This window comes from Pongo abelii, chromosome 8 (assembly GCF_028885655.2).
Source record: "Pongo abelii isolate AG06213 chromosome 8, NHGRI_mPonAbe1-v2.0_pri, whole genome shotgun sequence".
In the NCBI taxonomy this organism is placed as follows: domain Eukaryota; kingdom Metazoa; phylum Chordata; class Mammalia; order Primates; family Hominidae; genus Pongo; species Pongo abelii.
In genome coordinates, this window is record NC_071993.2 from 109613453 (window position 1) to 109639922 (window position 26470).

Genomic DNA, 26470 nt, shown 5'->3' on the forward strand with positions numbered 1-26470 from the left:
CCTGCGCGCACGCAGCGCCCCGGAGTCGGCCCGCCCGCGCCCCGCAGCCTGCGCCCGGCCAGCCAGCCGGGGGACGCCTGCACCGTGGCCCGGGGACCGCCGGCCCGCCCCTCCCGCCCCGTCCGGATCTAGCAGCCCTCGGCGAGGCTGCCCTCGCCTCTTGGCCCCGCGGACCCCGGGCTCCGGCCCCTGCGAGGGAGGTGCGGCGCCGACGAGCCAGGCAGGAGCCGCCGCTGCCGCCGCCGCCGGAGGAAGTGTGCTGCTCCCAGGCTCCGTCTGCCGCGGGGCGCGCCCCAATGTCAGCCGCGGAGACGAGCGCAGGCCGCGGGCCGCCACTGCCCTAGCCGCGCCGACGGGGAGGGGGCCTCTTATATGGAATTTGGACCCCGGCGCTCTCCTCCAAGGCTGGAGCTCCGGCCGCGGCCCTGGCGCAGTCCGTCGCCTCCCGCTAGGCGCTCGGGAGGAGGAGGAGACGCAGCCGGCTGCGCGCGCGGCGTGAGGACCGCGGCTCCCTCCTCCGGGGGGCGGGCACGCGGAAGGCGCTGCTGACTGAGCGACCGTCGGGGCCGGCTGGGGCCGGAGCTCGGGGCTCGGTGGGCCTACAGCGGCTACGGACGGACCCCCGGGGCTGGGGAGTCGGGGAGGCCTGCCCCGGCCCCCTGCCCGCGGCCGCCATGGCGGAGAATTGGAAGAACTGCTTCGAGGAGGAGCTCATCTGCCCCATCTGCCTGCACGTTTTCGTGGAGCCAGTGCAGCTGCCGTGCAAACACAACTTCTGCCGGGGCTGCATCGGCGAGGCGTGGGCCAAGGACAGCGGCCTTGTACGCTGCCCAGAGTGCAACCAGGCCTACAACCAGAAGCCAGGCCTGGAGAAGAACCTGAAGCTCACCAACATCGTGGAGAAGTTCAATGCCCTGCACGTGGAGAAGCCGCCGGCGGCGCTGCACTGCGTGTTCTGCCGCCGCGGCCCCCCGCTGCCCGCGCAGAAGGTCTGCCTGCGCTGCGAGGCGCCCTGCTGCCAGTCCCACGTGCAGACGCACCTGCAGCAGCCCTCCACCGCCCGCGGGCACCTCCTGGTGGAGGCGGACGACGTGCGGGCCTGGAGCTGCCCGCAGCACAACGCCTACCGCCTCTACCACTGCGAGGCCGAGCAGGTGGCCGTGTGCCAGTACTGCTGCTACTACAGCGGCGCGCATCAGGGACACTCGGTGTGCGACGTGGAGATCCGAAGGAATGAAATCCGGGCAAGTACCCTACGCGCGCGCGCGCGCACACACACACACAGACACACAGTCCCTTCCTCTCTCCCGCCCCGGGACCACTCATCCCGACAGGCTGACTCTTGTGACATCAGGCCAGTAGCCCCTGGCCAAACTCTTCTCTGAAAGTTTGGGGACAGGGTCATGGGAAGAAGGGCCCCGGGTCGCTACTTGGTACATTCTCGCACCTGTGCGCACAGGGTCCGTCTTCTGAGTGCTTTATGGGATTGGGGTGTGGGACCGTCAGGGGTAGAGTCTGGGTGTTGCTTTTCTGTGGTGCGCAGCTCCCTCCCCCAGTCTTGTTGCTGTAGGCCCTACGGGAAGTCACCGAGGCAGTGACCCCGGTCCTGCCTCTCCAGCTGCTGTTTATGTAATGAGTGTCCCGGTGCCGCTGCTGTGGCTGACATGATCCATGATGCTGGCATACCAATGAGGAAGTAAACAAAAGCAGCCATGTTAGTTTTCAGCGCTATTGGAAACACATTGGGGGGGTTGGGGGGAGTTTCCGGAGGGAGAGCAGAACTCCGGCCATCTCTCTGGACAGGGCCTGGGCAGCCAGCGAGGCCCCGACAGCGGCTCCGCTATTTGGATTCCTCCTGAGAGCCGGCTCTCCCTGTGTGAGAATCGCTGCCCTGTGTGCCTGTGTGTCGCACGGGCTGCATGAACAAGCCTTCAAGTATGTGTCTTCATCATCCTGGCCCTCTCGCCTAGCCCAGCCCTCTCGCCGCCCTCCCACATTTGGGGAGGGGAAGTGGAAGACGGAAAAAGAATCCTGTGGGTTTAAGGTTGAGCCGCCTTGAAATCTGGTTTCAGGCAGCTGGCTCCCTTGGGCTGCCGGCTGGGTGATTACGGAACCGCGTCCCCTCCCATTGTATACACCCTGCGGCCGCGGCCAATGTCAAACCGCCTCCCCCCTCAGGCCTCTGGGCCTGGTTTTGGAGCTGGACTGAGGCAATACTTCCGTCCCCTTCAGTGGAGGGGGCTCCTCCTAGGTCCCTCCCCAGTCCTCTGGCTTTCAGGGTTGAGTCATACCAAAATGAAGCGGTTGGCCTGACACCGAGGAGTCCTCTTTGAAGCCCCACCTTGGGGCCTGGGGCTTGGGTGTGATATCTGGGGGCTAGGCTGCGCTCTGGTGGGACTGGGAGTGTCTCTGGGTGGGGATCCCTGGAGGTTAGTGGAGGCCAGTTCGGAGGCTGGGTATGAGGAAGCTCTGTTCAGGGCATGATTGGAGATGGGGCTGTTTCCTGTGTGGGGGGACCAGTCAGAATGAGTCACTGTTTAGCAATTAAAAAACATACACATACAACCAACAAAAGGCAGGAGGGCCACCACAGGCTGGGGCGGGGACAGCAAATACGATTTGCTGTATAATTAGTTTCCAATCGGATGGACTAGCCCTGGGTTTGTGTGCCAGGATAGGCCTCTGGTTTCTTAAAGGAAGTGTGTCCTCCACCCCCTGTGTCCTCCACCCCCGTTCAGGGCAGGCACAGCCCACACTTTCCCCAGTATTGGGAAGCTGCTGCTATTAATAAAGATGGAAGGGCTGGGGGAGGAGGCCGGGAAAAGTGCAGAGGCAGGAGAAAGGAGGGCTGTCCAGTTCTGTCCTGGGATTGGCAGTGGAAAATGAGAGGAGGGGAAAGGAGATGTGGCTGAAAGGAACAGGGGAGGGGCAGCAACCTAGGCGACGCGCGGATGCCTGCCCGCACCCACAGTGCTGCTGTAGCTGGTCTGAGTTCTAGGGATGTCTTTAATTGGGGTGGGGGAGAAAACGTCATTATACCTGACTTGGTGTAGGAGGATAGCTTTAGGTGTCTGTGTTTTTGAATGTCTTTGAGACTGTGCTTCGCCCTCCAATGCACCTGTCTCCTGTCTCTACAGTTCAGGGCGCAGGCAGGAGTGGGTGGGTGGCATGTGCATGCAGAGTATTCCCTGGGGTGCCCCCCAGCAGGCCCCTCATCTCCAGACTCGTGGATTGGATGGAAGCAGGCACTGAACTTTGTCGGCAACTCCGCAGGGTGTGTGTGCGCGTGTGTGTGCGTGCGCGTGCTTTCTTGTGCCTGATGTGGCAGGCTCAGAAGTAATGGGTTGCATCAGGGCCAGATGTGCAATTCTGTGCTTTCAGCAGCTGTGCCCTGCAGTGGCAGCCTGAGCCTCATCCTTCTCCAGGTTCCCCCTCCCCAGGCCCCTGATACTTTATGGTGCCCCAGGCCACTGGGGTTGGAAACCCTTCAGTAGCCCAGTGTCACTCAAGTATGAGTTTGACTTATTGAATGTGGAGGAATAGGGGCCCTGCCTGCCCTCCCAGGAGGGAGAGGAGGGGGTGAGCCATAGGAACCTAAATGGAAGAACCCTCTGCACTCTCTGTAGGCCAAACAGGGGGAGTGGGTGGAGCGCTCTTCCTTGGCCCCTTTTCCCTTCCCGGAGAGAGTCTGCCTTAAAGGGCCTTTGCTGATGTTGTGGGCGAGGGCCATAGAATTCCCCAGGATACAGGGGCAGAAGCACAGAGACCTGGCACCTGCCTTCAAATCTAGGCTCTGCTTCTTGTGCGTCCTCTTCTGCCCTCCCAGGGGGATTGCTGACATGCCTGTCAATTGGCTAGAAATAGGAAACCCCAATTAACCCCTCCCTGGTGGTCTCACCCTCATATACTTACAGCATCCACAGGTGCACATGGGCCATAGCCTAGAGCAGGGACCCAGCAGGAGGACAAACAGGTCCTCCATCCATCCTGGGGGACTACAAGGGGGACTCTTAGAATCAGGCCCAAGCAGGTTGTTGCCCTAATCTTCCCTTGGGAAGCCAGTGTGTCGCCCACATTGCCCTGAGGCCTGGATACTCACTGGATGGTCCCGAGACCATTGTCTAGGATGTGCCTAGACCCTAAATGTGCTCTCCCATGAGATGCTCTCTTGGGAGCACCTCTTCCAAGGGGTGCTCTTTTGAGCTAAGGGCCCAAGATTTGGACATCCAGGTGGGCTCAGGCCTGGCAGCCCTCCCTGAGTGGTCAGACCCCTCCTAGCCCCCAGGTTCAGGGGTTCATCTAAGCAATGAGGGATTGGTGGGAGCTAGGGGGCATCCTTATCTCATGACCCCCCACGACATGGAAAGAAGACCTAAGAGCAGGCTCGGTTGCATGTGTGAGGGGCCTGCAGGTATGTGGTGCGTTATGTGTCTGTGCAGGTGTATCTGTTTGAGTCTTGTGCAGTTACGGTTGTGTTTCTGCATCATCCCTGGTGTCCCAGAGCAAGGCCGGACATGTAGGACCCTGTTCCTTGCATTCTCAGAGGTTCAGAGTCAAGAAGAGGTTCTCTGGGGGAGCAGATCCCACTGCTTGGGCCAGTGTGGGGTTTGCCCCTGCTTGGAGTGAGGGTATCCTGTGCACATTGCCGGTGGCTGGAGGGGTCACCCTGAGACCCTGGAGGGAATCCTGGGTTTCCTCTCCATTTATCTGTCTCTGAGTACGCAGTGAGAGTGAGGGCTGGCTCTACTGGGGCTGGTGCTGAGGCTGGGGCTGCAGCCTGACGCCAACAGTGCAGACCTCACAGCTCCCTCTCCCTACAGCAGACCATACTCCTGCAGGGGTGTGTGTGTTTGTGTGCACGCACGTGTGTTTGTGGTGTGAGGGTCATGTGGCCCCTTCTTTGGCCACCCCGAGTCTTCGTGGAAGGAGGCCCTGGCTTGGCCTTTCTCCCTTGCCCCTGAAAGGGAGCCTCAGGCAGAGGCCCAGCTGCCCACCCCCACCCCAGGATCCTGCTGACATGGCCAGGCACCTGTTATGCACACACTATTATTACTCTGCCTCCTGCAGCCTTGGGTGGCCGCACATCCGTGTCTGTCTGCAGGTGTGTGTGTGTGTGTGTATGTGTAGCCAGCACGTCTGGGTCGTGTATCTTGGATGTGACTGATTTTTTTGCATCTCACATGGGTGTCTCTGAGAAGGCGCAGCCTGCCTGATTTCAGTCCCTAGTTGCGCAGCCGTGTCTGCCTGCCGGGCCTGCTGAGTGCCTGCGAGTTGAAGTTGAGTGTGCCTTCCTGACAGTTGGCAGCACTACTGTGCTGCTGTGTGAGTGCCCGCTCAGGTGATCCTTGCTTGGTGGCTGTGAGTTTGTCAGGGGTCCTGGGACTTCCCCCTGTGGTGGGGTTGTTGGGGAAAGGAGGGAAAGATGGGCTTCCCCTTGGGGTAAGCCTGTGGCGGGTATTGGAGGTAGGAGCCGAAAGGGTCCTGCGCTGTTGTGTTGGGCGCAGTCTGGCGAGGCAGAGCAAGCCCGGCTTGGGCCCCTGCCCCGGGCAGAGCAGGCTGGCCTGGCTGGCCTCCTCCCTGGCTCTGGGAAAGCCTTCCTTTCCCGGCTGGCCTGGCATTCAAAGCCAGACAAAGGGGGGCTTTCTCTCTCGCCTCTTTGTTCTGCTGCCCCAGAGCGCTGCTCTCTGCATGGCAAAAGCTAATTCCACTCTGCAGCTGGGAAGCCCTCTCTGGGGTCTGCCGGGCTTGCATCTGAGGTGCTGCCTCTCTCCTTGCCCTGGCGCCTGCCCTGGAGTCCCTTCCCTCTGCAGCTTGTGGTTTCCCCAGCCTGGGGTTCGGTTCACATGATAGCCCAAGGCAGCAGCTTGAGGCATGGAAAGGGGGTTTAGGGCAGGCAGAAGCTTTTCTGAGGAAAGGGGAGAGTGCTATGGGCCCAGAGACCCAGGGAGAGATGGAGACAGGGACCAGGGGGAGGAGTAGGGGAGGGTTAGGATGGGGTGGCTCTGAGAAGGGGGCTGGAGCCAGAGCTGGAGCTGGCCGGGCAGGGACCTAAGCAGGAAGAGGCTGCCCAGCCCCCTCTTCTTGCCCCTCCCTGCCCTGCCCCTCCCACCACCACAGGGGCTTCTGGAGCTAGCCCTGGTCTTGTCTGAAAACCTAGGGACTGCCTCTGTCCCAGTCCCTGGGGCCCTGTTTCCTCCTGACCTTGTTTCTCTTCAAGGTTGACTTGAGGGTTTTATTATTATTTATTAACTTTTATACAGCCCAGAGTCCCCAGGCCTCACCCGTCTGCCCAGTCTAGTCTGGCATCAAAAATGGCAGCTGGCCTGGCCAGTCAGTCTCCAGAGGGACATGAGGCTTTCCTGGGGCAGGAATATAGGGGCTCAGCGTTCCCTGCTCCAGGCTGGGAGGGGAGTCAGAGGAAGCAGCGGCAAAGCTGAGGAGTGGGGGCCCAGGTGGTGGAGGGTGGGAATGGGGGCTCCTGATTCTTCATGCTTTTGTCCTCACAGGCCCCGGGCAGATCACCAAAGGCCTGAGGCCTGACAGGCAGGGCTGGGGGTGTGTGAAGGCCCTCCCTGGGCCCCACCTAGTCCCAGTCTCCCTGGTGGCCTTGGGCCTCCAGAGCTTCTAGCCCAGGCCACGTTCCACTCTGCTCTGCTCCTGCGTGCTCCAGTGTACGCAGTCCAGGCCATGCACTGTTGTGGGGGGTTGGGGCGGTGGCATGTGTAAGGTGCCTCCAGCCCACCTGCCTGCGCAGAGAGTACTTGCTCTGAACTGAGCTGGGAAATCCAGTCGGATCTCAGCTATGGGTTTTTCCCAGGTGGGAAGTGGGGCCTTGGCTCTTAGCCATTCCCTGGGGAGGCAGGTGGGGGTTGGGATGGAAAGGAGGCTGCTGGTGGTGGGGGGTCTGGGCCTTGCTTCCTCTGCTGCCTGTCTTCCAGCATCTTCCAGTGTCTTGGCAACCTGATTTGCTCATTCGGTGAACTGGGGTGGGGTCGTGAAGGGGACAGCAGGCGGGTATTTCCCATCTTCCTTCCAGTTTCCCAGGCTTGAAGCGGCAGCAGCTCCCACTGTTCTCCCAGGCGCTGTCTGTAGCAGGAGTTGGCCCTGAGGGAGAGCAGGCCAGGCCAGTGCGGCCCCCCAGACTCCTCCCTGGCTGGCACCCCCTGGCCAGCCTCCTTCCCCTTCCTGCTCTCACTCCAACCCCTGCAGCAGAGACAGGAGCCCAGTGGCCTCAGCAGCAGGAGGGGGAAATGAAACCCTCCCACCTGCTAGGGACTGTGTGGCCTGGGCTAGTGTCCCACCCAGAGTGCCTGGGACAGACAGAAGCTCGGGAAGACCCTGCCGGCTCCCAGGGTAGAAGTGCTGCCAGGGGAGACTGAGGAAAGCCCGGAAGAAGAGGGAAGGGGCTGAGCCCCACCCCCCCAGGATTGGACAGGAAGGCCCTCCCTCTGCTGTGCCCTGAGGGGTCACTCCCTGGGCATCAGCAAGGGATGGGGCAAAGGGGCACCCACCAGCCTGCGGGGCGGGTGTGGACAGCTCAGTTCCTGTCCTCAAGGAAGCTGCGCTGGGACCTTGGAGCTGCCTCTTTCCTACCCCTCCCCGGGGACTCACCTGAGTCCGCCCTGAACCAGCTCCTGGTGGGTTTGGTCGTGGAGAAGCAGCCATGCAGTAAGCCCGTGGTGCGAGATGTGTGGGGCCAGCAGGGCCTTTCAGATGTCCTGGGCACTGGATGGAGGGAGCAGCCTGGACTCTGAGGAGCACCTGGGGGGTCCTGTCCTCCTGAGGGTGGGCATGGGGCAACCAGCAGGCAAGAATTTGAGGGCCAATTGTTCCAGGGGAGGTCAGTGGGCCTGATGTTCCCAGAGTGTCCTGGCCACCTCACCATCGTGCCAGGCCTCTCGCCATTGTCTGGGGCCTCCAGGAGGTCCAGCCTTCCCTGTGAGGGGGTTGGGTCAAATGCATTTGCACCTCTGGCTGTGCCCGCCAGCATACCTGAGGCGGGCTCGGGGCTCAGGTGGCAAGGTATTCCCACGTGCGTGTGCAGCTTTGTGCCAGGTGCCCCTGTGCCTGCCCACTCATGCTGGGTGTGCTGTCAGGCTCTGACCCTTGGGCTGGCAGCAGATTCCTGTGCCTCTTGGTGCTTCTGGGAGCAGGGCAAGGTCTCCCAGGTCTGGTTCTTTTAGAGGTCCTGTCCTGGGTCACTGAAAGGTTAAGTTGTGTGTGGGCCCCCTGCACCCAGCTTATAAGGTAAAAGCCTCACCCCCACACTTCCTCCTGCTCCCAGGATTCTGGTTATTTCCACAGTAGCCTCCAACACAAAATAGGGTCAGGCTGAAGTCTGTGGTGGTCCTTGGTTTGCCCCTACGTAAAATGGGCTGGCGGGGTGAGGAAGGGATTGATGGCAGCTTGTCTTCGGGGGGCCAGCTGGGAGTGGCTGGGATGGGAGTCATGGGGTTGAACTGGAGGGTTACTTTGAGGCCCCCACAGAGGAAGAAAGAGAACCACTCCTTGCAGCATGACAGTTACTGTGAATGTCTGTGGTTACACAGAGCTGCTTTGCAAATTTTATTTTGTGTGTGGAAACCATGGGCTTATTGAGTGAATTTGTTATGCATCTCAGGCCGCCCAGGCCTTTGTGTGGCCTGCCTCTGGAGGGAGGTGGAGAAAGACAGCAGCAAATCCCCATTCTTAAGAGGCCCTGTGTCTTGTAGGGAGATGAGACCATGGTTTGTGAGACAATTAGAAGACTCCAGAATAGTGCTGTCTAATAGAACTTCTGCATGATGGTAACATTTTGTAACTTTAGTATCTGAGACTAGTGATATGTAGGTACTGGGCACTTGAAATGAGGCTGGCGCATGAGGAACTGATACTTAACTTTTTTTTTTTTTTTTTGAGACAGACTTTCGCTCTTGTTGCCCAGGCTGGAGTGCAATGGCGCAATCTTGGCTCACTGCAGCCTTCGTCTCCTGGGTTCAAGTGATTCTCCTGCCTCAGCCTCCCGAATAGTTGCGATTACAGGCATGCACCACGTCGCCCAGCTAATTTTGTATTTTTAGTAGAGATGGGGTTTCTCCATGTTAGGCTGGTCTCGAACTCCCGACCTCAGGTGATCCGCCTGCCTCGACCTCCCAAAGTGCTGGAATTACAGGCATGAGCCACAGCACCCGACCTTATTTTTTATTTTTTGTTAACTTGGATTTAAATAGCCACATATGACTAGTGGCTACCATATTGGACAGCACAACCTGAGAGGGAGGGCAGAATGGGACAGCCCCACCCCGTAGCCAGGACAGGGAGGGACCTGCACAGCCTCAGAGCAGGGGTCATGGAAAGTTTCCTAGAGGAGTGGGGACTTCAGTTGGGCCTTGAAGGATAGACAGGGGAGGGAGGAGGCACTGTGGGCTGCAGAAGAATGTACCTAGAGCTGCAGGGAGTTTCCATGTGCGGAGGGTTGGGGACAGGATACCAGCCCAGCTGGCTGGAAGAGTCAGGGTGTAAAAGAGCCTTCATTGCCATGCTAAAGTAGCTGATAGGACAGAGTCACGGAGAGTTTTTGAGCAGGGGAGAGAGCCTGTCTGAAGAGGCATATCTGGTGAGAGGAGGGCAGGAGAGATGGAGTGACTGGCAGGAAAGGGGTTGTGGGGACAGGAGATGATGAGCTGAGAAGAGCAGTTTGGTCCAGCACCTTCCAGCAGCCTGGCCTCAGGTCTTAAGAGACCCCAAATCTCCTTTCTGCCTGGGTCCCACTGAGGGGGCTGAGGGAGCTAGCCAGGACTCCAGAGTCTTAGCTCTCAGTCTTAAGAACAAGGCTGAGAGCTGATGCCCCCTAATGGCTAGCCTGATGCCCCCTAATGGCTGGCCTGATGCCCCCTAATGTAAGGCGAGGGTAAAGTGAGATCTTTGGACTGGGACAGAGGTTCATGTGGCTTTGGAAGGGAATTTGACCCCCTGCATCTTAGGGTACTCATCTCTTAGAGGATGCTCCCCAGGGAGAGGCAGCACAGCCTCGGTAAGAACGGACCCTGCTGCCAGATCACCTGTGTTTGTGCCCAAGCTCTGCTATTTACAAGCAGTGTGACTGTGGACAAATTACTTAACCTCTCTAGGCCTCAGTTTCCTCTTCTGTGAAATGAGAATAATGATAGTACTTATCTCATGACATTACTGGCATGATTAGATAAATCTGTACAGGAAAAGTGTTTAGAACAGAGGTTGGTCTAGCCCTGCCCCCAGAAAGCTCAGGGTTTAAATATGCATGGGGGCTGGGCATGGTGGCTCACGCCCATAATCCCTGCACTTTGGGAGGCCGAGGCGGGCAGATCATTTGAGGTCAGTAGTTTGAGACCAGCCTGGCCAACATGGTGAAACCCCGTCTCTACTAAAACTACAAAAAAATTAGCTGGGCGTTGTGGCGCACGCCTGTAATCCCAGCTTCTCGGGAGGCTAAGGCAGGAGAATCACTTGAACCAGGGAGGCGGAGGTTACAGTGAGCCGAGATCGCACCACTGCACTCCAGCCTGGGCAACAGAGTGAGACTCCATCTAAAAAAATAATAAATAAATATGCATGGGAAGCTATTCTGGGGAGAGCTGGGAATAGGCCCCTGGGATTGGAGGGGGCCAGACGGGCTGGGTAGCAGAGGCTTGGTGCCATCGGGTCAAAGGATCCATAGGATACATGTGTTGTGTAGAGGGAAGCATGGGTCAGGGTTGGAGCCACAGTCCCTCTGATACCCCCACCCAAATGTCCCTGCAGAAGATGCTCATGAAGCAGCAGGACCGGCTGGAGGAGCGAGAGCAGGACATTGAGGACCAGCTGTACAAACTCGAGTCAGACAAGCGCCTGGTGGAGGTAGCTAAGCCCAAAGCCATGCTGCGGGGTGGGGGTGGCTTGAGCGCAGGGCTTTGGGTGAGTTCCTTACTAAGGATTGATTGTGTAGCTCTATGCCAGAACCACTCCATCAGTCATTCAGTGAACTGTCCGTGGATGCCCACTGGTGCCAGGGGATGCTGGCCCAGAGCCCTGTGCTACCAGTGGGGAACTGGCAGGTCAGACCTTGCCCCTGGGAGCCTGGGGCAGCCTGCGACTTAGGGTTCTAGGATGTGAGATGGGTAAGGGGGGGGAACCAAAGGTCTCCAGTGCTCACCTGCCTGCCCACTCCTGCCCTCTGTACTTGCAGGAGAAAGTGAACCAACTGAAGGAGGAAGTTCGGCTGCAGTACGAGAAGCTGCACCAGCTGCTGGACGAGGACCTGCGGCAGACAGTGGAGGTCCTGGACAAGGCCCAGGCCAAGTTCTGCAGCGAGAACGCAGCGCAGGCGCTGCACCTCGGGGAGCGCATGCAGGAGGCCAAGAAGCTGCTGGGCTCCCTGCAGCTGCTCTTTGATAAGACGGAGGATGTCAGCTTCATGAAGGTGGGCTGGGCTCAGGACCAGGCTGGTGGCACCCAGAGGGCCATTTCCAAATTGGGATCTGCAGTTTCTCCCACCTGTAGCTCACATGCCCTTACCTTTGGAGCAAGCATGCGTGGGTTCAGATCCACCTGCCTGCTCTTTCTAGCACTGTGACCTTGGGCAAGTCATAGGTACATCCCGGGCCTTGTTTCCTCACCTACAAAGTGGTGTTGATGATACAGGTCTACTATTCTTTATCCACAATTCCATATTTATAAACATCTCTGAAAACTAACAAACAAATTTTGGCATCTAATTTAACAGCAAAAATTGACCTAAACTGATGTTAGGCAATTTATGGTCTTTATCTTGCTTAGTATGAAAATTCAAACATTTTGCTGCAGAAATGTTGATGTATTAGATTGTTGTCCCTTGCTGGGGTGATATGTAATATATGATACAGGCACTGTATTCTCCTTATAAAATCCAAAAAATTCCAAATTCCAAAACACATCTGGCCCCAAAGACTTGAGCTAAAACAGTGTGGGCCTGCAGAGCCCTTCTCCTCGGGTAGCTATCTGGATGAAGTTATGGATGCACAGAAAGCACTTACAATGCCTGGGTCACGTGGCAAGAGCTCAGTAAATGTTAGCTCTTCTTCCACAAATGGCCACCCCCACCCCTGCCACTTTCTATCCAGAATGAGAGGATCCACCCCGCCTGGGGGAGGCTCGGGGGGCAGCTTTTGTCTTCCCCTCTCCCCGGGCTCTCCCTGGGCTGCCTTTTCCACTGACTTGACTCTTCTCTCTCCCCAACAGAACACCAAGTCTGTGAAAATCCTGATGGACAGGTAAGCTGACAGCCCCAGCCCTCCCGGGGGCACATCCTGGGGAGGGCAGGGGGGCCAGGCCCATGGCGGGGAGGTAGGGCGGGCTCACCGGTGATGCCTCCTCACAGCAGATGCCCCGTCCACTGCCCCCAGGACCCAGACCTGCACAAGCAGCAGCCTTTCCCCGCCTAAGATCGGCCACCTGAACTCCAAGCTCTTCCTGAATGAGGTGGCCAAGAAGGAGAAGCAGCTGCGGAAAATGCTAGAAGGTGAGGGTGGGGTGTTCCGCTGAAGGGAGACAGGGCCCTTTGGGGAGGGGTTCAGCGCCAGAGCCTTCCCTCCAAGAGGCAGTGTGGCCCAGTGTGGGAGACCTGTCCTCATATCCTGGCTTTGCCACTTGTAGCTATGGGACAGTGGGTAAGCAACATGACCTCCCCAGCCTCCATTTCTTCAGCTTAAAGTGGGGATATAACTATTCTGTACCTCCTAAGGGCAGAGGAGCAAGCATCACCTGAGATGTAACATTCTTGGGCCTCTAAGTGTCAGTGGTCCCCAGGTCCAACCCAGGGAGAGGAGGCCTGGGTTGCTTGGGGTGGGAGCTTTGGCGACTTTTGCCCCAACTCTCCACAGGCCCCTTCAGCACGCCGGTGCCCTTCCTGCAGAGTGTCCCACTGTACCCTTGTGGCGTGAGCAGCTCTGGGGCGGAAAAGCGCAAGCACTCAACGGCCTTCCCAGAGGCCAGTTTCCTAGAGACGTCGTCGGGCCCTGTGGGCGGCCAGTACGGGGCGGCGGGCACAGCCAGCGGTGAGGGCCAGTCTGGGCAGCCCCTGGGGCCCTGCAGCTCCACGCAGCACTTGGTGGCCCTGCCGGGCGGCGCCCAACCAGTGCACTCAAGCCCCGTGTTCCCCCCATCGCAGTATCCCAATGGCTCCGCCGCCCAGCAGCCCATGCTCCCCCAGTATGGCGGCCGCAAGATTCTCGTCTGTTCTGTGGACAACTGTTACTGTTCTTCCGTGGCCAACCATGGCGGCCACCAGCCCTACCCCCGCTCCGGCCACTTTCCCTGGACAGTGCCCTCGCAGGAGTACTCACACCCGCTCCCGCCCACACCCTCCGTCCCCCAGTCCCTTCCCAGCCTGGCGGTCAGAGACTGGCTTGACGCCTCCCAGCAGCCCGGCCACCAGGATTTCTACAGGGTGTATGGGCAGCCGTCCACCAAACACTACGTGACGAGCTAACGCCACGCAGGCGGCGGGGCGCTGGGGAATCTTCCTCCCCGGCCCCGGGCTCGGGAGTTATGCATCCAGAGACCTGCCCTTCTACCTTCCTCGCCTCCCCTGTTCCTCATTCCATTGCCCCAGGTCTTTTCCTTTTGGATTTTGTTTCGGTTTTGGCTTTGTTTTTGATTTTTTTTTTATTATGAATCTCCTGGACGCAGAGGTGACAGTGGGAGCTGGCCTGGGCCAGGACCGCAGGTGGCCCTGGAGATGGGAAAGTGTCTGTGTCGAGGCGCTGAGCTCTCTCTCTGTTTCTCCTTTTTTCCTCTACTCCTTCCCCTTCACACTCCCGTGGCTGGAAGGAACCTCGGCTTCCCTGAAAGCTTGGGGGTCCCACCCTTCTTACCCGACCCGGGAGGAACGCCCAGGGCCCCGGGCTTGTTTCTCCTCTTGTTTTCCTTTTGGGCAGTTTGATCACTGATCGAGTAAGGAATGACCTTTAGATTGTGCGACTTTTGTTTTTGTTTTTTTAAATTTTTTTAAACCAAGAATGATTTCTCCTGCTTCCTTCTCCTCACCATCTTCCCAGACGGAGTTCAAAGGCCACTTCTCAAGCAGCTTTTGGCACCTTCAGCCTCAGAGTGGAATCTTTTAAAGACAGGACCCCTATGTCCAGGAAAGGGGAAAAGGAACTTTGCCAATGATAGTGACCACAGCAAAAGCAAATAATAATAATATTAATAATAATAAAGAGAAATAAAAGAAATAATAAAATAAAAAACAATAGCACAGCCCTTGTTGAGGTCAGCAGGGAGGAGGGGCTGCCCGGAGTTGGGTCCTTGCCTGGATTTTGACACAGCAACTTCCTGTAGTGAGCACTTTGTATGAATCGTGGACTTCCTGTTCTCAAGGCGCAGGTATTTATTCTGTATCTGTCTAGAGCACACACCAAAATCCAACCTTCTAATAAACTTGATGGCGCAGTCCCACTCCCTGCCTCGCCTGTTCCCCTATCCCCCCCAGGCCTGGGATCTTCAGGCGTCGGTGTGGGGAGGGTCCCCTGCCCTCCTTGCCTTGATTTTGCTCCCCTGGGTCCAGCTGGTTCCAGGCCTGTGAATGTCAGTTCATCGGGCACTGACTCCGTCTGCTCTTGGCCTTGGGTTCATTTGACAAATATTTGCCCAGGGCCTCCCAGGCCCTCCCAGGCCCAGCCCCATGCCACCTGGGCCCCGGCATCTCTTTGAGGTTCTGCCAATGTGCTCTTAGCTGAGGACAAAGGAGAAACACCTTTCTACGAGTCTTGCAAAGTTTACCTCCTTCAGGCCACAGATATTTGAGTGCACACTACGTGCCAGGCACTGTGCAGGGCTGCAGGCCTAGAGACAGAATGTAATCTAGCTGGGCCTTGGACCCCATAGGGAGAGGGGACCACTGAGGTCCATACTTCCTTTGGACTTGGGGCTTTGGCCTTGGGGAGGGGTGGAGGTGGGGTGGCAAGATTAAAAAGACATTCTACCCCCATCCACTTCGGCAGAGCTTCTCAAAGTCTCAAGCATGTCTTGGGAGCTTGTTAAAAGGGCTGATGCCTTGCTGTGGCTCACGCCTGTAATCCTGACACTTTGGGAGGCTAAGGCAGGCAAATTGCTTGAGCTCGGGTTTGAGACCAGCCTGGGCAACATGTCGGAACCCTGTTTCTACAAAAAATAACAAAAATTAGTTGGGCGTGGTGGGGCACACCACACCTGTGGTCCCAGCTACTCTGGGACTGAGGTGGGAGAACTGCTTGAGCCTGGGAGGCAGAGGTTGCAGTAGGTCTAGATAAGTCACTGCACTCCAGCCTGTGCAACAAAGCAACAGAGCAAGACCCTGTCTCAAAAAAAAAAAAAAGGGTAAGGGTGCTGATTCCTAAGGCCTAGCTTAGACTCATTGGGAATCTCTGAGAGCCCAGGAATTTGCATTTTTAACTCTATTCTCACATATCCTGGGTTTGGAGAAGTGCTGCCATCTGGGTGGCCAGGGTCCTCCCTGCTGCTTGTCACAGAGGCCACTGCGGGGAGAGGAAGCTGGGACACCCCAAGGCCCTTCTCTGGAGAGGGGCCTCACCTTCAAAAAGGCTCCGGTTGTTGCCTGATGCTCTGCAAGGAGCTGTAAGTCCGCAGCCCATGAACTTCTGTAATCTGCTGGGTGCCTAGCTATCTTTTCTCTTGTTTGGGCAGAATCTGGGCCTGAATGCCACCCACCCCAGGAAGCCCAGGACAAGGCAGAGAGCCTTGTAAAGTCCCATTCCTGCCAGGCACGGTGGCTCATGCCTGTAATCCCAGCACTTTGGGAGGCCGAGGTGGGCGGATCACCTGAGGTCGGGAGTTCGAGACCAGCCTGGTCAACATGGTGAAATTTCATCTCTACTAAAAATACAAAAATTAGCTGGCATGGTGGCAGGCGCCTGTAGTCCCAGCTACTCAGGAGGCTGAGGCAGGAGAATCGCTTGAACCCCGGAGGCAGAGGTTGCAGTGAGCCAAGATCGTGCCACTGCACTCCAGCCTGGGCGACAGAGCCAGACTCCATCTCAAAAAAAAAAAAAAGTCCCATGCCAGTGGTCCAAGCCTCACTGACCCCTAGCCACCCCTCCCCTCAGAAAAATAAAGGCTTGCCGAGCACGTCGGCCCATGCTTGTAATCCCAGCACTTTGAAAGGCCAAGGTGGATAGATCACTTGAGTCCAGGAGTTCAAAACCAGCCTGGGCCACATGGTGAAACCCCATCTCTACTAAAACGAAAAATCAGCCAGGCGTAGTGCCATGGGCCTGTGGTCCTAGCTACTCTGGAGGGTAAAGTGGGAGGATTGCTTGATTGAGGCTGGGAGGTGGAGGTTGCAGTGAGCTGAGATCTTGCCACTGCACTCCAGCCTGGGCAACAGAGCAAGATCCTGTCTCAAAGAAAAAAAAAGAAAAGAAAAATAAAGACTTTGGGGCCGGCCAGACCAAACCATAGCCTTGGTCTTGCTAACTGCCTCCGCCTTCCTGCCCTGAGGGAGTAGAGGATGACTCAGGTGGGGTGGTGGACCCTTGCTTCATCGTTCCCCTCCCCAGTGTGGCAGGGAGCCAGGAGCAGTATGACAACAGCTGGCCTCCCCCTTCCCTCCCCGTGCACCTCTTTGGGGCTAAAGGGAGTGGGGAAATGGCTGGAGCAAAGTGCCCCTCCAACCCAGGGTGCAGGATGCCTGGGGGCAGGTGTTGGTGGACAGTCACTTCACTCCACTGACATCTGCTTCTGTCTCACTGTCCCTTTCTCCAGTTCTCAGGAGCCCTGGGACATCACCCATGCCAAGAGTTGGGAGCCAAGACAAAAAGCTGCCCAGTTTCTTTCCCACTTGGCCTAGTTTTGTTTTGGCTGAGGGGAGAGGCCCTTTCCCCAGGTGCATCAATCCACTGAGATCTGGAGGGGACATTCTGGTAGGAATGGGATGGGCTTGAGCCCTTCCATGTCCCAGCTTTGAAGCCCACCCCAGACAATGACACGCTCAGGCACACATCTATAGGTGAAGCAGCAGCTGCCCAGAGTTGGCTTGCGGGGGTCCCTAGGCAGCCAGGGAAGCAGGGAGATGCTAACCCACCCAGCTGTCCCCAGCCACCCAGCTGTCCCTGGCTTTGTAGGAGCAGCTGTCACCCAGCTCCCAAAAGGGTTGGGGCAGAGGAGGCCCAGAAAGAGCTGGGGCTGCCCCAGGGAACAGGCTCACTCAGAAGTCATTGGAGGGGCCTTCTCTGCCCTGAACTGGTGGCCCCTTGGAGGGCTGGCTGCAGCCACAGGTGCCCCAGTGCCCAGCCCTCCCCTCCTGCCTTCCCCTAGAGACCATCACGCCTCCCCTTTCTGGAAAGGGCTGGGGATCCGACCACGTCTCCCTACCCCACAGACCAGGGCCGACAGCTCCTGTGGCCCAGATGTGCTGAGCCCGCAGGGAGGCCACCACGAGGGAGGGGGCGGGGGTGGTTTCCTCTGCTGCCTGCCGGCCCCAGCTCTTTCATGTTGCCACCCTCCCCATCCCAGCCCGGAGCCGAGCAGCTGGGCCGCTCCTGCCCCCTCCCTCGGCCTCGCTCCCAGCTGTCTTTGGGGTGGGGCAGGGCAGCTGGGGAACAGCTGCAAGGCGGGAGCCTGGGGGGTGATGGGTGCCCCCTGCAACTGCCGGAAACGGTCTCTGGGCCAAGAAGGGAGTCTGAAGGGTGGGGGTGGGGAGGGCGAGGCCTAGGGGATGATCGGCTCCACCCCCTCCCCCAGTGCATCTGGCCAGGAGACCCCAGCTCAAAGCCCCCTCCAGCTTCAAAGGGCACCCTGGGGTGGGAGGCAGGAGACGAGGGTGGATGCCCTGACCCACTGAGTCCGCACCCCAGGGCCCCTCTCTCCAAGCTGTGACCCCACATTCTAACCTCACCTCAGGGTTCTTAACAGGCCCTGCTCACACTCTCCCACTCAGATCCTGTCATTGTCACCATGGCCTTCCTAAGACACCCTCATCTTCTCCCATCCGAGGGTGGGGGAAAACTAATTTGATTCGCAACTTCAGGACCTAGGACCCATCTAGCCGCCTGGGGGATTCCCTACCCCACCTCTGCAGCCTGTAAATTCTGGGGGAGGAGGCCCTGGAGGGAGGATCAGAGGTATGTCCTTCCCCAACCTCCCACTCTGACCTACTAAGAAATGGGAGCAGGGCTGACCCTATGAAAGTGTGGGAGGTGAAGGAGCTGGAGTCGTGATCCCTGGGTATCCCCAGACAGACATCACCACACTACAGCCCCTCTTCTAAGGTGATTCCAGCACTTTGGGAGGCTGAGGCAGGAGGATCCCTTGATGAGACCAGCATGGGCAGTATAAGGAGATCCTGCCTCTACAAAAAATTATAGTATTAGGCTGGGCGCGGTGGCTCATGCCTGTAATCCCAACACTTTGGGAGGCCAAGGCAGGCGGATCACTTGAGGTCAGGAGTTCGAGACCAGCCTGGCCAACATGGTGAAAGCCCAACTCTACTAAAAATAAAAAAAATTATCTGGGCCGGGCACGGTGGTTCACACCTGTAATCCCAGCACTTTGGGAGGCCGAGGCAGGTGGATCATGAGGTCAGGAGATCGAGACCATCTTGGCCAACATGGTGAAACCCTGTCTCTACTAAAATACAAAAAATTAGCTGGGCGTGAAGGCACATGCCTGTAATTCCAGCTACTTGGGAGGCTGAGGCAGGGAAATCGCTTGAACCTGGGAGGCGGAGGTTGCAGTGAGCTGAGATCATGCCACTGCACTCCAGCCTCGGCACAGAGCAAGATTTCGTCTCAAAAAAAAAAAAAATTATCTGGGTGTGGTGGTGGGCACCTGTAAACCCAGCTACTGGGGAGCCTGAGGCAGGAGAATCTCTTGAACAGGGTAGGCGGAGGTTGCAGTGAGCCGAGATGGCGCCATTGCACTCCAACTGGGGTGACAGCGCGAGACTCCATATAAAAAAAAAAAAAGGCCGGGCACAGTGGCTCACGCCTGTAATCCCAGCACTTTGGGAGGCCAAGGCGAGCAGATCACGAGGTCAGGAGATCGAGACTATCCTGGCTAACACGGTGAAACCCCGTCTCTACTAAAAATACAAATAATTAGCTGGGCGTGGTGGCCTGCACTTGTAGTCCGGGCTACTCGGGAGGCAGAGGCAGGAGAATGGCGGGAACCCAGGAGGCAGAGCTTGCAGTGAGCCGAGATGGTGTCACTGCACTCCAGCCTGGGCCACAGAGGAAGACTCTGTCTCAAAAACAAAACAAAACAGAAAAAAAACCTACAAAAAATTAAAAATTTAACCTGACATGCTGGCATGTGCCTGTGGTCCCAGCTACTCAGGAGGCTGAGGCAAGAGGATCACCTGAGTGCTGGAGGATCCCTTGAGCTTGGGAGGTCAAGGCTGCAGTGAGCTGTGATTGCACCACTGAACTCCAGCCTGGGCGACAGAGCAAGACCCTGTCTCAAGTAAATAAAATAAAATAAATAAAATAAAATAATAAAATAAAATAAATAAAAGACTTGGCATGGTGACTTATGCCTGTAATCCCAGCACTTTGAGAGGCCGAGGCAGGTGGATTGCCTGAGGTCAGGAGTTGGAGACCAGCCGGGCCAACATGGTGAAACCCTGTCTCTAATAAGAATACAAAAATTAGCAGGGCATGGTGGTAGGTGCCTGTAATCCCAGCTACTCGGGAGACTGAGGCAGGAGAATTGCTTGAACCTGGGAGGTGGAGGTTGCTGTGAGCCGAGATTGCGCCACTGCATTCCAGCCTGGGTGACAGAGCAAGACTGTCTCAAAATAAATAAAATAAAATAAAATAAATAAAATAGTCTCCCTGCATATTTTTGGAAAATTCTTCCTTGGAGAAGCTTTAGAAACAGTGGTCTCCAGAACCCGGATTCTGGTACTGCTTCTAGAATCCTCTCAGTCCTGTTTGTTTTCGTTAAGAGGGCAAGGAAGGAAATTGAGAGCACTCTTAGATTGCCTTTGTCTTTTTTTTTTTTTTTTTTTTTTTTGTGGAGACAGAGTCTCGCTCTGTTGCCCAGGCTGGAGTGCAGTGACAATCTCGGGTCACTGCAAGCTCCGCCTCCCAGGTTCACGCCATTCTCCTGCCTCAGCCTCCCCAGTAGCTGGGACTACAGGCGCCCACCACCACACCTGGCTAATTTTGCCCGGCTAATTTTTTTATATTTTTAGTAGAGACAGAGTTTCACTGTGTTAGCCAGGATGGTCTCGATCTCCTGACCTTGTGATCTGCCCTCCTCGGCCTCCCAAAGTGCTGGGATTACAGGCGTGAGCCACCACGCCCGGCCCTAGATTGCCTCTGTCTTATACTCTGTGCAGAAGGCTGGGGAAGGGCCTGGGGTTCAGGCTCTTCCAGGGCTAAGCTTCCAGGATCTTCTTTGGAGGCTGGGAGAAATGGGAAATACTTCACAGTATGGGGAAGAGGCTGCTAGGGTTGAGGGGCTCATGGTGAGAAGGGATCCGCCTGGACCAGGAAGGGGCTGGCCCCAAGAACATGAGTTTCTTCCTTCAGCTTCAGCTTCTGTCTTTCTTTCCTAACACTCTCTCCTTCCACCTGAATCCCAAAGTCTGTCTTCCCTTCCAGGATAGCATGTGTTCCAACCCTGCTGGAATTCCTGCACAGCCCACAACCTCAGGATGTCACTGTCACAGTGAAAGTCCTTCGACATAACCAGTAGAAAGCCGATGGACAGAGCTCTGGTCTCTACCATATCTATTCTCTCTCTCTCTCTTTTTTTTTTTTTTTTTTTTGAGACAGAGTCTTGCTCTGTCATCCAGGCTGGAGTGCAGTGGCCTGGACTTATCCCAGAGCTCTGCACTAGGGGGGTCTTCGAATGTTTCCTTCATGAGAGACCAGTTTTCTTTCACTGTTGTGTGGTTAATGACGCTCAACTGTAGCAAACTGGGATATTTATGACTTCTCCTTGCACTAGATCTTCAATAATTGGCTCTTTCTTGAGAGAGGACCCAACTGCTCTGTGATACAGATTTTTTAAATTATTATTATTTGCACTGAGGCAAGCAGGGGGCGCTATGTGAGGTGGTATGCAGCTTGAAGCATGCGGGCTTAGAGATGGCACAGAATGGCCGAGTGCACTGGCTCATGCCTGTAATTCCAGCACTTTGGGAGGCTGAGGCCGGTGTATCACCTGAGGTCAGGAGTTCAAGACCAGCCTGGCCAACATGGTGAAACCCCATCTCAAGTACAAAAATTAGCCAGGAGTGGTGGCAGGCGCCTGTAATCCCAGCCACTCAGGAGGCTGAGGCAGGAGAATCACCTGAACCCGGGAGGTGGAGGTTGCAGTGAGCTGAGATCTCACCACTGCACTCCAGCCTGGGCAACAAGAGTGAGACTTTAGTCTCAAAAAAAAAAGAGACGGCACAGAATTCCATCTCAGAAGTAGAATGCAGGGAGGGGTGTTCCAAGAACTGAGTGTAAGGGTGGTATGAACTTCTGGTCCACCTGGAAAAAAAAACAGCGGTGAATCATTTGACATATAAATGTCCTGGGCCGGGCGCGGTGGCTGTGATCCCAGCACTTTGGGAGGCTGAGGCGGGCGGATCACCTGAGGTCGGGAGTTCGAGACAAGCCTGGCCAACACGGTGAAAGCCCATGTCTACTAAAAATACAAAAATTAACCGGGCGTGGTGGTGGGCGTCTGTAATCCCAGTTACTCAGGAGGCTGAGGCAGGAGAATTGCTTGAACCCGGGAGGCGGATGTTGCAGTGAGCCAGGATCGCATCATTGCACTCCAGCCTGCACGACAAGAGTGAAACTCCGTCTCAAAAAAATACATAAATAAAAATAAATGTCCTGGCTGCCTGGTTGTGAATTGGGTGTTGCCATCAGACACTACCCATGTGCATACCTGCTGCAGGGCACTGAGCTGGGAGGGGGCATGGATGCAGATGTGCAGCTTGTGGCCTAAGAGGGACTTACCAGCCACACCAAATGCCAGTCCCGCCCGCTGCAGCTCCCTAGTCTCCACCCAGCACACCATATGCTGGAAGTCAGTCTGCCCGCAACCTGCGTGCTTCCATGCCCCACTGGCTTTGGACTTGCTGACCCTCTGCCTGGACTGACTCTCTAGCCTCAAAGTCTCACCTCTGTGCAGCCCTCCTGGCCCCCGCCCCCTCTGCAGAGAGTGGCTAAGGGGTAATGAGACGATGCATGTGAGCCCCAGGTCTGGTGCTGGCACAGGCGACTTTCAGGCATCCGCAGCTATCACAATGTTTATGTTCCTTTGGGCCAGCCATACCCCCGTGCACTTCGCTCCCTCACTTTGGATTTTAACTAATTGTGGTTCACAGGTTAAGTTGCAAGCTGCCTGGCTTAATGTCCAACTAGGCTGTGAGTGCCTGGAGGACGCGAATGTGAGTCAGCTCTGATTTTTTTTTTCAGAGCCTAGCACAATGCCTGTATGTTTGTTTCATTCATTCATTCATCCAATAAGTCATTATTGAGCTCCTTCTTGTTCCAGGCATTGCTTCAATGTCAGGGATATAGCAGCGAACAAAACAAACTCTGCCGTCTTGGAGCTGATCGTCTGTGGGGAAGAGCTAGACAATCAACCCTAAAGAAGTCACCAAGGCCGGGCTCACGTGGTGGCTCACGCCTGTAATCCTAGCACTTTGAGAGGCCAAGGCGGGCAGATTGCCTGAGCTCAGGAGTTCGAGACCAGCCTGGGCAACATGGTGAAACCCTGTCTCTACTAAAAATATAAAAAAATTAGCTAGGCATGGTGACACATGCCTGTAGTCCCAGCTATTTGGGATGCTGAGGCAGGAGGATTGCTTGAACCTGGGAGGCGCAGGTTGCAGTGAGCCGAGATCACACCACTACACTCCAGCCTGGGCAACAGAGTGAGACTCCGTCTCCAAAAAAAAAAAAAAAAAGTCACTGTGAGGCTGGGTGCAGTGGCTCACACCTGTAATCCCAGCACTTTGGGAGGCCGAGGTGGGCAGATCACGAGGTCAGGAGATCGAGACCATCCTGGCTAACATGGTGAAACCCTATCTCTAATAAAAATACAAAAAAATTAGCTGGGCGTGGTGGCAGGCACCTGTAGTCCCAGCTACATGGGAGGCTGAGGCAGGAGAATTGCTTGAACCTGGGAGGCGGAGGTTGCAGTGAGCCGAGTTCGCACCACTGCACTCCAGCCTGGGCAACAAGAACGAAACTCCATCTCAAAAAAAAAAAAAAAAAAACAAGTCACCATGAGTTTGTGATAAGTACAGTCCAGGAAGGCAAAGCAGGTGGGGGCACAGCGGATACCAGGAGGAGAATGGGTGTGGAAGTGTTTATAGGGAGGACTGGGCAGTCTGGCTGAGGAGGTGGCATTGAGCAGAAACCTCAAGAATGGGGGGGTGGCAAGATCTGGGGGATACTTGGAGCAAGAGTGCTTCTGGCAGAGAGAACCACTGCAAAGGCCTCAGGCAGAAAATGTTTCAGGAACGGTCAGGGGGCGAGGGCAGCTGGAAAGAGTTGGGGGTGGGAGAGAGCAGCGAGTGATGAGGTCAGACAGGCAGTGAGGGGACAGGGCAGGGCACAGGCTATGGGAGTGGTTTTGCTTCTGCTCAAGAGATATTTGCTGGATGAAGGGTTTCACAGGGAGAGGGTTAGAGGGTACCCGGCTGTCCTCTTAGGGAGGTAGGACTTGAAGCATGCCCTAAAGGAACGGAAAGCTCAAAAGAGGGGGCAGACATCCCAGGGAGGAGGTCGCTGTGAACACAGGTGGGAAAATGAAACTGTAGGGATTATGCTTGGGGGAGTAGTGAGGAGAGATTTGGGCACAAAGGCTGTGTGGAGTCCATGGCTGATAAGTCCATTAAAAAGGTTTGGGGTCAGATCAGCAGGGCCTTGAATAGCAGGATAAATGGTTTGGCTTGAGGGACCCACAGCAGCAGGGCCTCTGAAGGCATCTTAGCAGGGTACTGCATTTTAATAATGGCGCTAACCCCTCAAAGGAGGATCAGGCAGGGGAGTCCAGACCAGGCTGGGAGGCAGTGGGAGGGCCAAGGCAGAGACAGGTGGTGTTCAGGGTGCACCTGCAACCCAGTCTAAGGTGCGGGAAGGCAGGTGGCTGGGTGTCCAGGTCCTGCTGCTCAGCTAAGGGATGGAAGCCTGGATCAAGCTTTCCCCTTCCCTGCCAGCTAGCCATGGGTCCCAGAGTCAGCAGAAAATCCCGGCTCCAGGGAGGAGGTGGCGTGAAGCCAGAAGCTGCTGAGGGAGCACTGGCAGCAAGATGCCATTGTACATCCGCAATCAAGATGCTTCAGAGGAAATCAAAAACACCAACCGGGGAAATGATGTGTGCACTCTCTTTCTCTCAAACACACATACAAACTTCTGCCTCCAAAATGGGTCAAGTGAAGGCTGTGGGCGTGGGTTGGGGAGGGAGGGCTGGGAGAAGTGGGGGCCTGGGAGCCTGGGAGCAGGCTGGGCCCTGGTGCCCACTCACCCTCCTGGCATAGGGGATGGCAGCAGCTGCAGGGTGGGGCGGGATGTGAGGATAAATATACACCTCCCATGCATATGGATCATGCTCACAGCTGCCCTGCTTGCTTAGTGTTCATTAGGACCAACTGTTTCAGGAGCAGTGGCAGGCGGGTGGGAGAGGGTGATGTGCCCATTCACAGACTGGGGGTAGGGGGGCTGCCTGCAGCTGTGCAGATGCCTCCCCCACTGCCTGGATCAGCATCTCAGCCCCTGAATGCCCCTTCCTCCTGCTTTTTCTTCTTCCAACCTGCTGCTATGCTAGATCTGGAGGTCTCAGGGCGGGAAAGGGGCCTGGGGCATGAGTAAGGATGAAATCCAGGCTGCATCCCCATAGGAGCTGGGGAGAGTGAGGGGAGAGTTGGGCTGGATTGGATCCCTTGATCCAGGATGGGCTGTTGTTTACAAACCAAAGCTTCTTATCTCCTTCTTCCCAGAAGCCATCTGTAGCATTCCAACAGGAAAACGGCTTTCGCACTGTCCTCTGGAGGCTCGAGGGAAGCCCCATTCCTATGTGACAGCCCTAGACCAGGCTTGCTCTGTGCCTCCAGAGGGAATCCAAGGGGGCTGAGGTTGGTGGACCAGCATCATTCAGCAGGATTCTGACATCCTGGCAGTAAGGAGGGCTAGGGAAGGAGAATGCTGGGCTCCAGGACGGGAGCAGGTGCTCTAGGTGGGCCTGGGCCTGGGCCTGGGCTGGGGGACAGTGCTGAAATGTAGGCCCAGGAAGGGGTCTGGCTGGTATCACAGGCAGGGCCAAGTGTAGCTGTACAGCTTGTGCCCTACCCAAGGGAACTGGCTGAGGGGCCTGCAGCTGGTGCCACGCCTTGTACTCTGGTGTGGGGCATCATCTCCCACATGAGTCAGTGGTGGCCTGGGTGACAGGCTTCTCTAGTGTTAGGAATGTGGCCAAGAGGGCCTGCCTGTAGACGGAGCCCGTGTGTCTCCTATGGTGAGCTCCATCTCCTCCTGCTCCAGCGCTCTTGGGGAGCTCCTAGGGATGCGCCTCCAGGGGGCTGGCACAGGGGCTTCTGAGCCCTGGGTGGGAGTGGAGGCAGCTGATCCCAGGCCAGAGCCCCAGCTGCAACAGCCTCCCCAGGCCCTTTCCTTGGTTGTAAGGGTGGGGCTGGGCACCTCCTGCCCCCTCTACTGGTGGCATCCAGAGCAGCAGTTGACTCTGGGACCCCCCAGGGCAGGGTCTTCTGGATCCTGAAAACAGGGTGAGTGGCAAAGAGCGAGGGCCGTCTCTCGCCTACCTCCCTGGGGTGGTATCATGGAATAAAATGGGCTTTCAGCAAGTGGGCTGGCGGGAATCACAGTCAAGCCATTTCCTAGCTGTGTGACTCTGGGCAAGTGACTTAACCTTTGTGAGCCTTGGTTTCGTCATCTGGGAGCTAGGGACAGTAAACGGCTATCTTGTAGGGTTAATCAAAGGATGAGACCCACTAATGACTCAAAGGAGAAGCAGTTGGCTTAGCTAAATGGGATTCCGACCCCAGCCCTGTACCTCTCAGCTTCAGGTATCCAAGCAAATTCTCCCTGCCCCTCCTGGACACAGCTTGCTTTCGGCAGTTCTGTCATTAATATTTCATTTCTTTAGCAAAGGCTTTTTGTCCCTGGGACACTGCTATTCGCTCTGCAGAAGAAACTGCTCCATGTTCCTTCGTGCAGAAGGATTCCTTAGCTCCTTTTCTGAGAGCAGAGCATTAGGAGCCAAAAGCAAACAGGTATTGTGGTATAAATTTGGGACCCAGCAGTGAAACAAGCCTGGGTTCAAATCCTGACTGTGCCCAGTTCTTCCTGTGGGATCATGGGCGAGTGATTCAAATTCTATGAGCCCCATCCCCATACTGTGAATGACAATACCTACAGTTAACAGTGTCTTTGCGAGGATTAAATAAGATAACTGTGAAGTACCTGGTGCAAGTGGCTACCTCCTTAACTCTTTTCCCTGGTCTGACCCTGTGGGGGCCTGCTTGTTG

At 56.4% G+C, this 26470-nt stretch overlaps 1 protein-coding gene across 1 annotated transcript; it reads left to right on the forward strand.

The window, feature by feature from the left end:
- Nucleotides 1-674: 674 nt before the first annotated feature.
- TRIM8 (tripartite motif containing 8) lies at nucleotides 675-14430 on the forward strand. The gene is made up of 6 exons (XM_024253379.3): nucleotides 675-1244; nucleotides 10759-10854; nucleotides 11183-11416; nucleotides 12214-12245; nucleotides 12378-12493; nucleotides 12855-14430. The coding sequence occupies exons 1-6, from the start codon at nucleotides 675-677 to the stop codon at nucleotides 13460-13462; spliced, it is 1656 nt and encodes a 551-aa protein (XP_024109147.1). The 3' UTR covers nucleotides 13463-14430.
- Nucleotides 14431-26470: the final 12040 nt, after the last annotated feature.

What these genes read in the sequence shown, in the direction of transcription:
- TRIM8 (XM_024253379.3), top strand. Translation starts at nt 675, where the DNA reads ATGGCGGAGAATTGGAAGAACTGCTTCGAGGAGGAGCTCATCTGCCCC. An exon ending in TCCGAAGGAATGAAATCCGG is followed by an intron (nt 1,245 to 10,758) that starts GCAAGTACCCTA and finishes ATGTCCCTGCAG; the next exon opens with AAGATGCTCATGAAGCAGCA. An exon ending in CAGACAAGCGCCTGGTGGAG is followed by an intron (nt 10,855 to 11,182) that starts GTAGCTAAGCCC and finishes CTGTACTTGCAG; the next exon opens with GAGAAAGTGAACCAACTGAA.